This window comes from Prionailurus bengalensis, chromosome A3, assembly GCF_016509475.1.
Source record: "Prionailurus bengalensis isolate Pbe53 chromosome A3, Fcat_Pben_1.1_paternal_pri, whole genome shotgun sequence".
In the NCBI taxonomy this organism is placed as follows: Eukaryota; Metazoa; Chordata; class Mammalia; order Carnivora; family Felidae; genus Prionailurus; species Prionailurus bengalensis.
The window spans coordinates 133,296,993-133,308,243 of record NC_057354.1 but is presented as its reverse complement, the minus strand read 5'-3'; the positions used below and the strand labels follow the sequence as shown (position 1 = coordinate 133,308,243).

Sequence of the window (11,251 nt, the reverse complement as noted above, 5' to 3'; positions counted from 1 at the left end):
ACAGTTTTAGGAGCTGTGTGGCCTTGGGCAGTCTCCTTGCCCCCCTGGCCTTAGTTTCTTCACCTAAAGTACAGGGCTAAAAACCCCTCATCCCGTCAACAGTGTAAGCCACCCGGCCCCAGGTGCCCAGCGGCTGCGGGGTGGTATTGGTCGTTAGTATTGACATTGGAATTGGGAGGACAGTCCCTAGCACGGTATCTGGTAAGTGAGCAGCGGCTTTGGGAAAACCACTTGGGCTCCCCGGGCCAGCCTCTCCGCCTGGGGAGGAGGATGGGGAAGCAGGCGGCCCCTTAGGGCCCCCCTCACTCGCCCGAGCGGGACGAGTAAACGCGCAACCGCTCGGGGCGTGACCGCTGCAGCGCGGGCCTCGGAAGTGGGGGCGGGGCTTGCAGGTGGGCGGGCGTGGGAGCCAAAAGCCCGAAGGAGCGTTGCCCGTCGGAAGCCGGGGGCGGAGCCTCTCGCTTGCTGACCAATCCGGAATAGGTGCCAAAAAAAAAAACACAAAAAACGGGCGGAGAAAAGAAACGGGAAAGATCCCGGCGGATACCTGCTGCCTAGCGCTTGGCGCCGGGCATCCTGTCCAGGTGACTGGGCCGCTTGGTCTGGGCGCTCCTCTCTCTCTCTCTCTCTCTCCAGTCCCCGGGGCAAGAGAGGGGGCACGGCGGACCAGAAGCCCGGCCCGGCGGTCTGCTCGGGCGTGACCTCTGAGCAGAGTCACGTTGCTTTCTGCGCGGGCTTCCTCTTGTGAAGTGAGAGCAGTAAAAACCCGCCGGAGGCAGGACGGGACGTGCCCAAGTGACTCAGAGTTGGGAGGCAGTGAAGGGGAGAATGGCGACCTTGCCTCCCGCCTCGTGGTACTGCTCGTCTTTCCCAAGTTTTCTACAATGCACACGTGTTATTTTGGTGGCCAGCAAAGTTAAGCTAAAAGTGAAGTCATAATTTCTGGCCAGCTCAGTACTACTTTATGGTTCCTGTACCTACAGAGAGAGTATAACCGGAGCTAAAAACAAGCACGTGGTGCCTGAGACAGCAAGCGAAAAGGAGCACTTGGGTTACTGATGACGCGACATTGGAATGTGAATTGGGTATTAGAGGACACCAAAAAATCCTTGCTAACTTTATTAGATGCAATAGTGGCTTTATCAGCCATAAAATTATCACTAAAAATATCCATTCGGGAGCTGGATCAAATTAGATGAAATTGACAATGTCTGGGAATTGCTTTAAAACTAAGGATGCTAGGGGTGCCTGGGTCGCTCAGTCAGTGAAGCCTCGGACTCTTGATCTTGGCTCTGGTCATGATCTCGGGGGGTTTGTGAGTTTGAGCCCCGCTTCAGGCTCCTTTGGGCTCCGTGCTGACAGTGCGGAGCCTGCTTGGGATTCCCTCTCTCCCTGTCTCTCCGCCTGTCCCCTGCTCATGCTCGCGCGCTCTATTTCTCAAAAATAAAAATAAGTAAACTTAAAAAAATTAAAAGTAAGGATGCTAGGTCAAAGTTTTAGTCGTTGGTTTGTCTTAAGAGATGTGATTATCCTTGATTTTTCTCTGAGGCTTGAGACTAAACACAGTATGTGTGTGGTACTTTAAGAAATGGCAGAAGTAGCCCTAAGGCGGGAGGGGCTCTTCCCTACCTCTGACCTCTTTAAAGTATACTATATCTAGAAAAGACTTTGTAAAAAATTCCAGTGTTTCTCTTTGTGACAGCTCTAAGCCTGCAGGTGTTGGAGCTTTCCCAAGTGAATCATTTATTTCTTGGATCTTAAAAAACATTTTTCTTTTCACTTCGGGCATTTTGCCACTTGCAGGGCAAATGTCTGTGGCAAATCTGAAAAACCAAACACAAAGTAAAATAAAAACTTAATAAATTCACGTCCCCACCTTCACCCAATGCACGTTTTCAATCTCCTTTTCAGGCTACTTGCTGCCCACTTAACAGTAAATGAGTTTCGAGTTCTTCATTCTCTGAACTTTCAGGACTTTGGGCTCAGTTTCCAATTTTAAAAAATGCACTGGGGGCAGTGGCCTGACAACCCACACAAGTTCAATGGGAAATGCACCAAAGGCCTTCGCTGTCATTTAGTTAACTAAGCTTTACAAAGGGCTGCGCATTTTAGAACAATTATCTCATTTAATCTCATTTTATTAATAATCCCACAGGTTCGGTACGGTGACAAGTCCCATTTTACCGACGAGGGCACTGAGTGTTTTAGCCAGGTGACATGTCCAAGTGACACAGCAACTGCACCTCCGGACCCCGTCGCCAGCGGCCCTAATCGCTAGGCAGCACGCTTGTCGCCGGCCCCCCCCCCCCCAAATTTACCGGGACTCGAGGACCCCTAGCCCCCCACCCAGGTACACGTATCTAAACGGGCGCAACCGCGAGCTTCTCTTGCAGCCAGGGGCGTTTTCAGCCATTTGCACCAACCTCATTTGCAAAACCACTCGCCCGGACCCGCGAAAACGGTTCAGGGGTGGGGGAATCCTCTCCCGCTCCGGGCGGCCTCCAATCGCGTTGCTGCATTCAATCCGAGCCGCTCCTGGAGGAGTGAGTCCCGCGCGCGCCACAGCCACCGGGGCGCGCGGGGGCTGCAGCCTTTGTCCGGTGGGGCCCGCAGGGAGCCGGGCGGCGGCGCCCCTAGCCCGGCCCACGGGTCCAGGGGATCCGGGGTGGGCCCGGGGACGGGGGTCCCGGGGGTCCCGGGGGGTCCCGGGCGGCCCGGCGCCGCAGCTCCCGCGCGGCTCTCGAACGGCTGACGTGGGGCCCGGTGCATCCAATGGGAAGGCGGCGTCTGGCCACGCCCACTGAGCGCGCAGCCCCGCCGGTGGGCTTTTAAAAGCCCGCGCGGCGGTGCGGGGGCTCCCAGGACCCGCGCGCCGCCTCGCCCGCCTCGTCCGCTCCCTGCCGCCGCCGCCGCCACCATGCTCTCCGTCCGCGTCCCGCTCGCCACCATCGTGGACCCGCAGCAGCCGCAGCAGCAGCTTCAGCTCTCGCCCTTGAAGGGGCTCAGCCTGGCGGACAAGGAGAACACGGTGAGGACGCGCGGGCCGGGCCGGGGCGGCGGGGGTCTCCTGGGACGTGGGCATGCCCCCTCACGGCGCGTCTCCCCGCAGCCCCCGGCCCTCAGCGGGAGCCGCGTGCTGGCCAGCAAGACCGCCCGGAGGATCTTCCAGGAGCCCGCCGAGCCGGTGAGTGGGGGTCTGGCCGCCGGCTGGGAAGGGGCCTGTGGGGGCGGGGCGCTGCCGGCAGGGGACGCCAGCCGGCTCTTGGCGCCAAAGCCTCATTGTTTCCTCTGCCGTTTCAAACCCTAGCCCCTCCCCGGCCCGCGCTCCTTTCCCGCCAAAGCATTCCCTCCCTGGCCTGCCACACACTTCCGTAGATTTCCTCCTGTCCCTCTGGTACCTCCCGGTTGTGTTCTATGTAAGATCCATGTGTGACAGCTGACACTTACACACTGAACCACATGAGCTTGCCGACCACTGGGCGCACTTGGCCTGAAGAAATGGCAATTTCATGTGGGACGCCCTGCAATTCGTATTTCCATTACCCCCTCGCCCGGCAGAAAACTAAGGTGCTTGTCCCCAGCGTGGAGGATGAGCCACTGCTCCGAGAAAACCCTCGTCGCTTTGTCATCTTTCCTATCGAGTACCACGATATTTGGCAGATGTATAAGAAAGCGGAGGCTTCCTTCTGGACAGCCGAAGAGGTAACGAGGATCAGGAACCGGGAGACTTAAAAAGGAAGTTTACGCGTTGCCCCCCAAGTCTTGAGGAGGACCCCTGCCCTAGCGGTTATGCCTTGGCTGGAGATATACTTGACTCTTCCTCTGGTTCCTCTTGGGGATGGCTGCCCACCCAGGATGTGAGCTGTTCTCACTGGCAAAGGGAGTTCTGGATGGGAGGGATGTTCCCGATCAAGCCGTGTTCGTAGACTTAAAAGGTTTAAGAACCAAGTATGTATGTGAGGCCCCGGCGTGTGTAAACCCCTTGTGAAACTTCTCAACTTCAGGTGGATCTGTCCAAGGACATTCAGCACTGGGAGTCCCTGAAGGCAGAGGAGAGATATTTTATATCGCATGTTCTGGCTTTCTTTGCAGCGAGTGATGGCATAGTAAATGAGAACTTGGTGAGTTTCCAAACAACGTCTGCTTTCATTCACTTCAAGACTTGAGAGAATGTCTGTCCTCTTCCCTCACCTTTAACGTTGTCCCGCCCTGATATCATATGTGTTTGTAAGGTCACAGTTCTATTACATGGAGTTTGCTGTTTTATAATATTCTCTGCAGTTGTTTCTTCCTCATGGGTATCTTTCTCCCCCCTGGTTCTAGAGAAGCTCAAAGACCATGTTAAGTGCTAGCCATGGGTTTACTCCTCGTGGCTGTGGCATTGCTTTTTTTGTGGCTTTGCTCTTCCGATAACCTGATTCCATGTATGTCTTACTGTGAGTGGATCCTTCCTGCAATGAGTTAGGAAAGAATGAACTGACGAGCGTTCGCAGAAGCCCTGCAACACAGGCGTTAATCGCTTTTCCTGATTTGTACAATGAGCGTGTGGCATGAAATGTCCAGCTGTACCACAGCATAGTGAAGAAGTATTCAAGTAGAAACACACCTTGTAATGGTACAAAGGGAGTGTGATGGATCTGGGGTCCTGGGGCTGAGTGGCTTCTCCTCAAGCTGCACTGTGATGTTTTACCACTAGGTGGAGCGGTTCAGCCAAGAAGTTCAGATTACTGAAGCCCGCTGTTTCTATGGCTTCCAAATTGCCATGGAAAACATCCATTCTGAGATGTATAGTCTCCTCATTGACACTTACATTAAAGATCCCAGAGAGAGGTGAGTGTTTGGGTGGTATGCCAACGTGTTTAGGACTCACTTACTGTTACCCTGTTGCAAGTTTTTGAGCTTACGTAGGGATAGACAACGACTCTAGAATGGCTAAGCAGGCAAATCCCTACCACGCGTGGTCACGTCTGCTCTGAGGAAGAGGCCTACGTTGACATTAGGAGCCGGTCACTTAAAAGCAAAGTTAGGCGGTTACTCCGTTTTCTTGTTGGTCATTCAGTCTAAAACCTTTCTTTGAACAAAACCAAACAAAAAACATCCGTAGAGGCTGTGTACAACGAACGAATTCCTAGGTCTGACGGTTTTGCCTCCTGTGGCAAAGCTGTTAACCTACGATGTGAAGGAGGTAGAGAGTGTACCCAAGTAGAATGTTACTCTCCTCTTAAGGAGCCAGTAATGCAGTACGGGAAATAAGACCTAGAAATAGAAGGGAGACGAATTACATAATGATGTTGCAGGCCGCTCACCATTAGATGAGTTTAGGCACAGAACTGTTTGACCAAAGTGACGGTTTGTTATGGGATCACAAAGGGGGAGCTTAAGGCCCATCTTACGTTTAGAAGATTGGAGAGGAGGAGAAAGTTAGCAATGGCTGCCTGAGTGCTCTGGGTACTAAGAGCCCAGGAGGGGAGCCTTGTGTGGAGCCGAAGTCTTAAAGCTGAAAAGCAGACTCTTGTAGATTACCAGGGAGAATGTGAAGAGGGAAGGTGAGTGACGGCTTGGAAGGGCTAGCAGGATTGCGGAAATGCTTTGGGGGTAAAGACATCGCGGACAGAAATGAGAAAAGACAGGGGCGCCTGGGTGGCTCAGTCGGCTGGGTGTCTGACTTCCAGCTCAGGTCACTATCTCAAGGTTAGTGAGTTCGAGCCCCACACGGGGCTTGCTGCTGTCGGCCTGTCAGCGAAGAGCCCGCTTCGGATCCTCTCCCTGCCCCTCCCCCACTTGTGCCTTTTAAAAAAATAAGTAAATGAGAAAAGACAGGTAGGCATAACTGGGATGAATAACCAGAAGGGGCAGGATCAGGAAAGTCCGATGGTTAAGCTTCAAAAGCCAGGGAGAGGCAGGCCCCGGTCTCCAACAGAGCATGTGGACCTGGAGAGAGAATGAAGGGAGCCCAACGGTCTGATGACCTTGGCTTTAGAAAACAAGGTCACCTGATAAGGAATGGGCTGGGGAATTTGCAGGCTCCCAAGCTGAGCACAGGGATACATTGGAGGCGGAAGAGGCTAATAAAGACCCAAGTAAGTGTGGGGCCAGTCGATTTTCTTTCCTGACCTGGGCTCATCAGTGAGGCATAGAATTATAGTAGGAAGCAATCTCAGGTTGTTTAGTTTATGGGCTTTAATTGTTTTATTATATCCATATGGCACTTGGGGCCCATATAATTGGCCTGATGTTATAGTCTGGTGGTGGAGGGGGTGTCGAGGAAGATAATGGTCAGCATAGCTTAAGTAGTCTTAGCAGTTAAGATTTTATGGCTTTTCACGTTTAAAGATAGGGCCTATGAACCTTGTCATGACCTGGACTTGATATAATTAAGCTGATAAGTGCTCTTGGTGTAATGGACTAAGGCTTTCGATGTGCGTAGATCTCGGGGCTCCCTGCGAATTAAAGAATACTTAGGTTTGTATTAACAGGAACCAAATGAATGCCGAGATTTTAAAAAACCCTGGGGGAAAAGCAAAAACAGTAATGAGAAAACATTTCAGGTTGAGTCTTGATTTGGCCTTCGTTCCCAGTGTTGTTCCCTAGATGTTTGTGATAGGAGGTCTTTGCTATAATTGCTGACGCTCTGGGTGCCTACTAGGGAATTTCTCTTCAACGCCATCGAGACGATGCCTTGTGTAAAGAAGAAGGCGGATTGGGCCTTGCGTTGGATTGGGGACAAAGAGTCTACCTACGGTGAGGACCCCTTTGGCCCCACTTAGGCCTGAGCTTCGTCCTCTGGTGACGGTCACTGGCTTGTGAGCCCTTCCTGTGCACGTGCTCGGTTGCCCACCAGAACTATGTCGATGTTAACTCTTCCGCAGGAGAGCGGGTTGTGGCCTTTGCTGCAGTGGAAGGAATCTTCTTTTCTGGTTCTTTCGCGTCGATATTCTGGCTCAAGAAACGCGGCCTGATGCCTGGCCTCACGTTTTCCAATGAACTTATTAGCAGAGATGAGGTGAGTCTAATACACACAACAGGCTAATCTGCACCCCAAATATCTACAACTCTTGGGTTCCCTGAAGGGAACTCAAGACAACAGATTGCCTTATATCTACGTTTAACATGTGAGTTCCGTGATACCTGTATTTGGCAGAGAATGAACACTACTTTTCATTTACTGGAAGGTATTTGTATTCTCGATACATTTATGTGTCCGTTGCACTGTAGGTGAGGGGATGTTGTATTATTTTGGCCCGGTAGCCTATCTATGACCCTAGTGTATTTCACAGTTGGCTGAGCATCCTGATGAAGTGAGAAACCATTCCGGTCCAGTGTATGTCTTTGAGTGCTATTGGATTAAACTGGAGAGGAAGGTGGAGTATGTCCAGATGTTCTGATTTAAGTCCAGTCTGAAAGGCAAGGGCCATGAACCCTGCCATACTTGGAGCCCAATGAGCAGATCAGACAGCTGATCCGTGCCTTGTAAGATGCTCTGCCTTCCTGTAGGGGAAGATAGGGATTACTTGGCATTAAGACTCCCAGACTCGATTCACTGGAAACTGCATCACTGGTTTCCTGAGCATTAGGTCGTAAATCTCAAAACTAGCCTGGTCACTGAGTGTTGCCTTTCCTGCCAGGAACTGTGGCACAATCAGAGCTCATAGCTGTAGAAAGAATGCTGTAGAAAGAACGCTTGGAGCAGAAGTCCTGTGCCATCCGCTACCTCACGGAGCAGCAGGGCCGGGACCTGGCCTGCTCTTGCTACCTGGGTAGCAGCATGGAGGGCCTTGCATGCAGATGGGCCCCGCCTTGGCATAGGCAGGGCAGATGGCCGTTGGATTCTTCTTCCCTTTTTTTTTTTTTTTTTTTAATTTTTTTTTTTTCAACGTTTGTTTATTTTTGGGACAGAGAGAGACAGAGCATGAACGGGGGAGGGGCAGAGAGAGAGGGAGACACAGAATCGGAAACAGGCTCCAGGCTCTGAGCCATCAGCCCAGAGCCTGACGCGGGGCTCGAACTCCCGGACCGCGAGATCGTGACCTGGCTGAAGTCGGACGCTTAACCGACTGCGCCACCCAGGTGCCCCTCTTCTTCCCTTTTTTTGACCGTTAAAGTGCTTGTAGTATGGCAAGATGTACAAGGGGAATGCAGAAAAGGGTAAAGCCATTTCCTGTTGCATGTGAATGATAAAGGTCTGGCGTTACAGTGATACTCAACCTTTTTTTCCTAGGGTCTACACTGTGACTTTGCCTGCCTGATGTTCAAACACCTGGTCCACAAACCTTCAGAGCAGAGAGTGAAGGAAATTATTATCAATGCCGTTAGGATAGAACAGGTGCGTTTTGCATCAGGGTGTCTTCGTGCTTGCTAGAAGATGTCTTTATTTGTGCTACCGTCTTACTGAGAAGCTCTGTTTTGGTCCCTAGGAATTCCTCACGGAGGCCTTGCCAGTGAAACTAATTGGGATGAATTGCACTTTAATGAAGCAGTATATTGAATTCGTGGCAGACAGACTTATGCTGGAGCTAGGTTTTGGCAAGGTACGGTATTGTTCATAGCCTTCTGGTTCTCCCGGAAACTGGTGTTCTGTATTCAAATTTTGCTGTGGACCTTTTCAGGTTTTCAGAGTAGAAAATCCATTTGACTTTATGGAGAATATTTCACTGGAAGGGAAGACTAACTTCTTTGAGAAGAGAGTAGGCGAGTATCAGAGGATGGGAGTGATGTCAAGTCCAACAGAGAATTCTTTTACCTTGGATGCTGACTTCTAAGTGAACGAAGATGTGCTCTTATGTTGCTGATTCCTCCCCCTCCAACCCTTCTCATCAAAAAAAAAAAAAAAAAAAAAAAAAAAAAATCAGCTACTTGAAGTGAATCAACTAGCTACACTATGAATCACCAATAGTGTTCATGAATAGTATTGTTAAAACTGTGTAGCTACCTCGTACGCAAGCCTGTTGATTAGTGATGCTAGTTGTCTCCCCTAGAAAGAAGCATGGAAAAAAGCTACTTGGGTTCTTAGGAAAGAGCTTGGCCGTGTTGGGCTTTTGCAAGCACCCTGGCTGTCCGTGACTTCATGGCTCTTAGCAATCATGGCTCAAGGTGTGGGGACTCTCTGAGTCTGACCCGGCAGGATTAAACAGTTGCTACAAGGCCCTTGGGAGGGGGTCAGCCTTGGTGCTTCAAAGCAGATTTTAAAGTTTACTTACTGCTTTGTATATAAAATTGGCACTTTACACACAAACCTATTTTGTACTGTTGAGGTAAAGGCCTGATTTGACCTAACTTGGTTTCTAGACCAAACGCAGAGCATTCTGTTGACCACTAATGGGAGCCAGTTCGGGATTTACTAGGTGACCCACGTCTGCCAAACCTGTGCAAGTCAAGCGTGTTATTTCTACTCTTTATTCTCTTTAATGACTTGAGGTGCTTTGTGATCAGCTTTAAAGTCAGTCCTGCACATACCCCTGGGTATTAGCCAGTTGGTGTCCCAAAGAAGGCAGGTTGCGTTTTATATGAATACAGGTCAGGTCCTGTATGGTGGGATCAGAGAGGACAGGAGCTTCCAACTTAAATCATCAAGGATTAGAATGTGATGTGAGCGGGCTGCTGGTCACATGGGGGTGCAGGAGGAGCAGTTTCTGTCTATTTCTCAAACCGTGTTTCCCCCAACTTTGAGTTCTTGTGAAAGACCCTTAGGTCCTTAGCTATAGGATCGGAGGTAGCACCGTACGTTGAGTCTTCAAACGATCCTTGAACAAAATGACCCACTTGAGGTCTTACTCCAGTTAAGTGGCCAAAACCAGGACTGAAATTGGCTCCCTGAACAGTTGGGGCATTTATTCCGATTTGCTTTCGTGTGTAAGTAGGTACCGTTGACTTCATCCTTTTATATTTGCTGCATGCTTTTTAAATTAGGAAATGTCATTTTGCGGTATATGCCCGATGTATCTGTGGTTCATGTTTTGAAATAATTGCCCGGCACCGCGATTCATGATCGAAGTGGATATTGTTCAGTGCACTTACTTTCACTTCAGTGCCTGCCTAAATCTGAGCATTGCCTTGTTGGATTCCTGACCTTCAGGAGAAAACTAGAGTTGCGTGAGCTATAAATACATGTTCTATTCACATATTAATTTTAGAATGAAGTACAGAATAATATACCTAATAAGGCTAGTTTGAGGCAACCTGCCTTTGTTACCCCTGTCCCCCAAGCCCCCCCAAAAAAGGAGAAAACCAGCCAAGATGCTACATGGAACGTGAAGGAGGATACGCACCAATCCTTCGGCCACGTTTGTTACCCTGTTGTATTGTGTTGGCTGATCCCTGGCCCTGTTCCCTTGTCTGTTTCCTTCATTTATTGTATAAATTGTCAAATAGTTGATTTAAGCACTTCTGTAAGAGGGGCTTCCTGTCTTTTAAATTATTGTTACCTAAAGTCGATCCAGATCGTGTGGTTTTTACACTTGTGCAACACAGAAGTGAATAAACGTTTTGCCCCGCGTGTCAGGTGCATGCAGTTGGAAGCTGGAAGCGGGTTTTAGGATTCTGCCTCCTTTAGCGTGCAATGTAAGAATTTCTGCCAGCTCGGATTCAGTTTCCTGATCTGTTTAAAGGGAAACTGGTGTTAGCCTGAAGCACTTAGAAGTCTCAAAACTGAATGCCGCACAGGTGTTAAGTAGACTGTTCTCGCATCTGTTCCTTGGTAAGATTTGCATTTCAGTTTAGGAAGAAAAAACAGGGATTTTTTTTTTTTCATGAAGGCTTAGGAGTTCATTTGCTTTTCATCCCATTTTGGGGAGGGGACTTTCCTAATGCCTGTTCTGGCACAAGGTCTCTAGGAAACGGGCCTGCCTGAAAGGTGACGGTCAAAAGCATCAACTACGCTGCACGCGGAGTTTGTAAGCCAGGACTGACTGGGTTCAATTTCCCAGCAACCCTAAGTGAACCACTTCTCGGCCTCAGTTTTCCCATCTGCTAAACAACAGGCGGTGGGACCAGAAGGGGCTAACGATCTCCCCAGCGTTGTTCTTCCTCGTCTCGTCAACTTGACCTGCATGGACTTCTTTGTAGTCTTGGGTTGGTCCCTCTGTCCGTAACTGGCCTTGCCGGGCCTGCCTTCTTGAAGCGTCTTTGAAATCGTGACCTGTGTCTGCCACTTTAACCCAGCAGGTAGAGGTGGGCAGGGGGTCTGGCCCGCCCTGCGCAGCTTACCTTCATTCTCAAGCAAGAAGCCGATGCGCAAGTGAATCTGAATGTTAGT

At 50.2% G+C, this 11,251-nt stretch overlaps 1 protein-coding gene and 1 long non-coding RNA gene across 2 annotated transcripts; one reads left to right on the top strand and one right to left on the bottom strand.

The window, feature by feature from the left end:
• Positions 1-1,719: 1,719 nt before the first annotated feature.
• LOC122497473 lies at positions 1,720-2,748 on the bottom strand. Its single transcript, XR_006301123.1, has 2 exons — positions 2,424-2,748; positions 1,720-1,823 (listed from the first exon to the last, which is right to left on the bottom strand). It is a non-coding gene; the product is annotated as an uncharacterized LOC122497473 (long non-coding RNA).
• Positions 2,749-2,794: 46 nt separating this feature from the next.
• On the top strand, positions 2,795-10,492 carry RRM2 (ribonucleotide reductase regulatory subunit M2). The gene is made up of 10 exons (XM_043604547.1): positions 2,795-3,028; positions 3,110-3,184; positions 3,559-3,702; positions 4,005-4,121; positions 4,697-4,830; positions 6,647-6,741; positions 6,870-7,003; positions 8,219-8,323; positions 8,415-8,528; positions 8,607-10,492. Exons 1-10 carry the CDS (start codon positions 2,918-2,920, stop codon positions 8,757-8,759), a joined length of 1,182 nt encoding a protein of 393 aa, XP_043460482.1. The 5' UTR covers positions 2,795-2,917; the 3' UTR covers positions 8,760-10,492.
• The last annotated feature ends 759 nt before the right edge of the window (positions 10,493-11,251 follow it).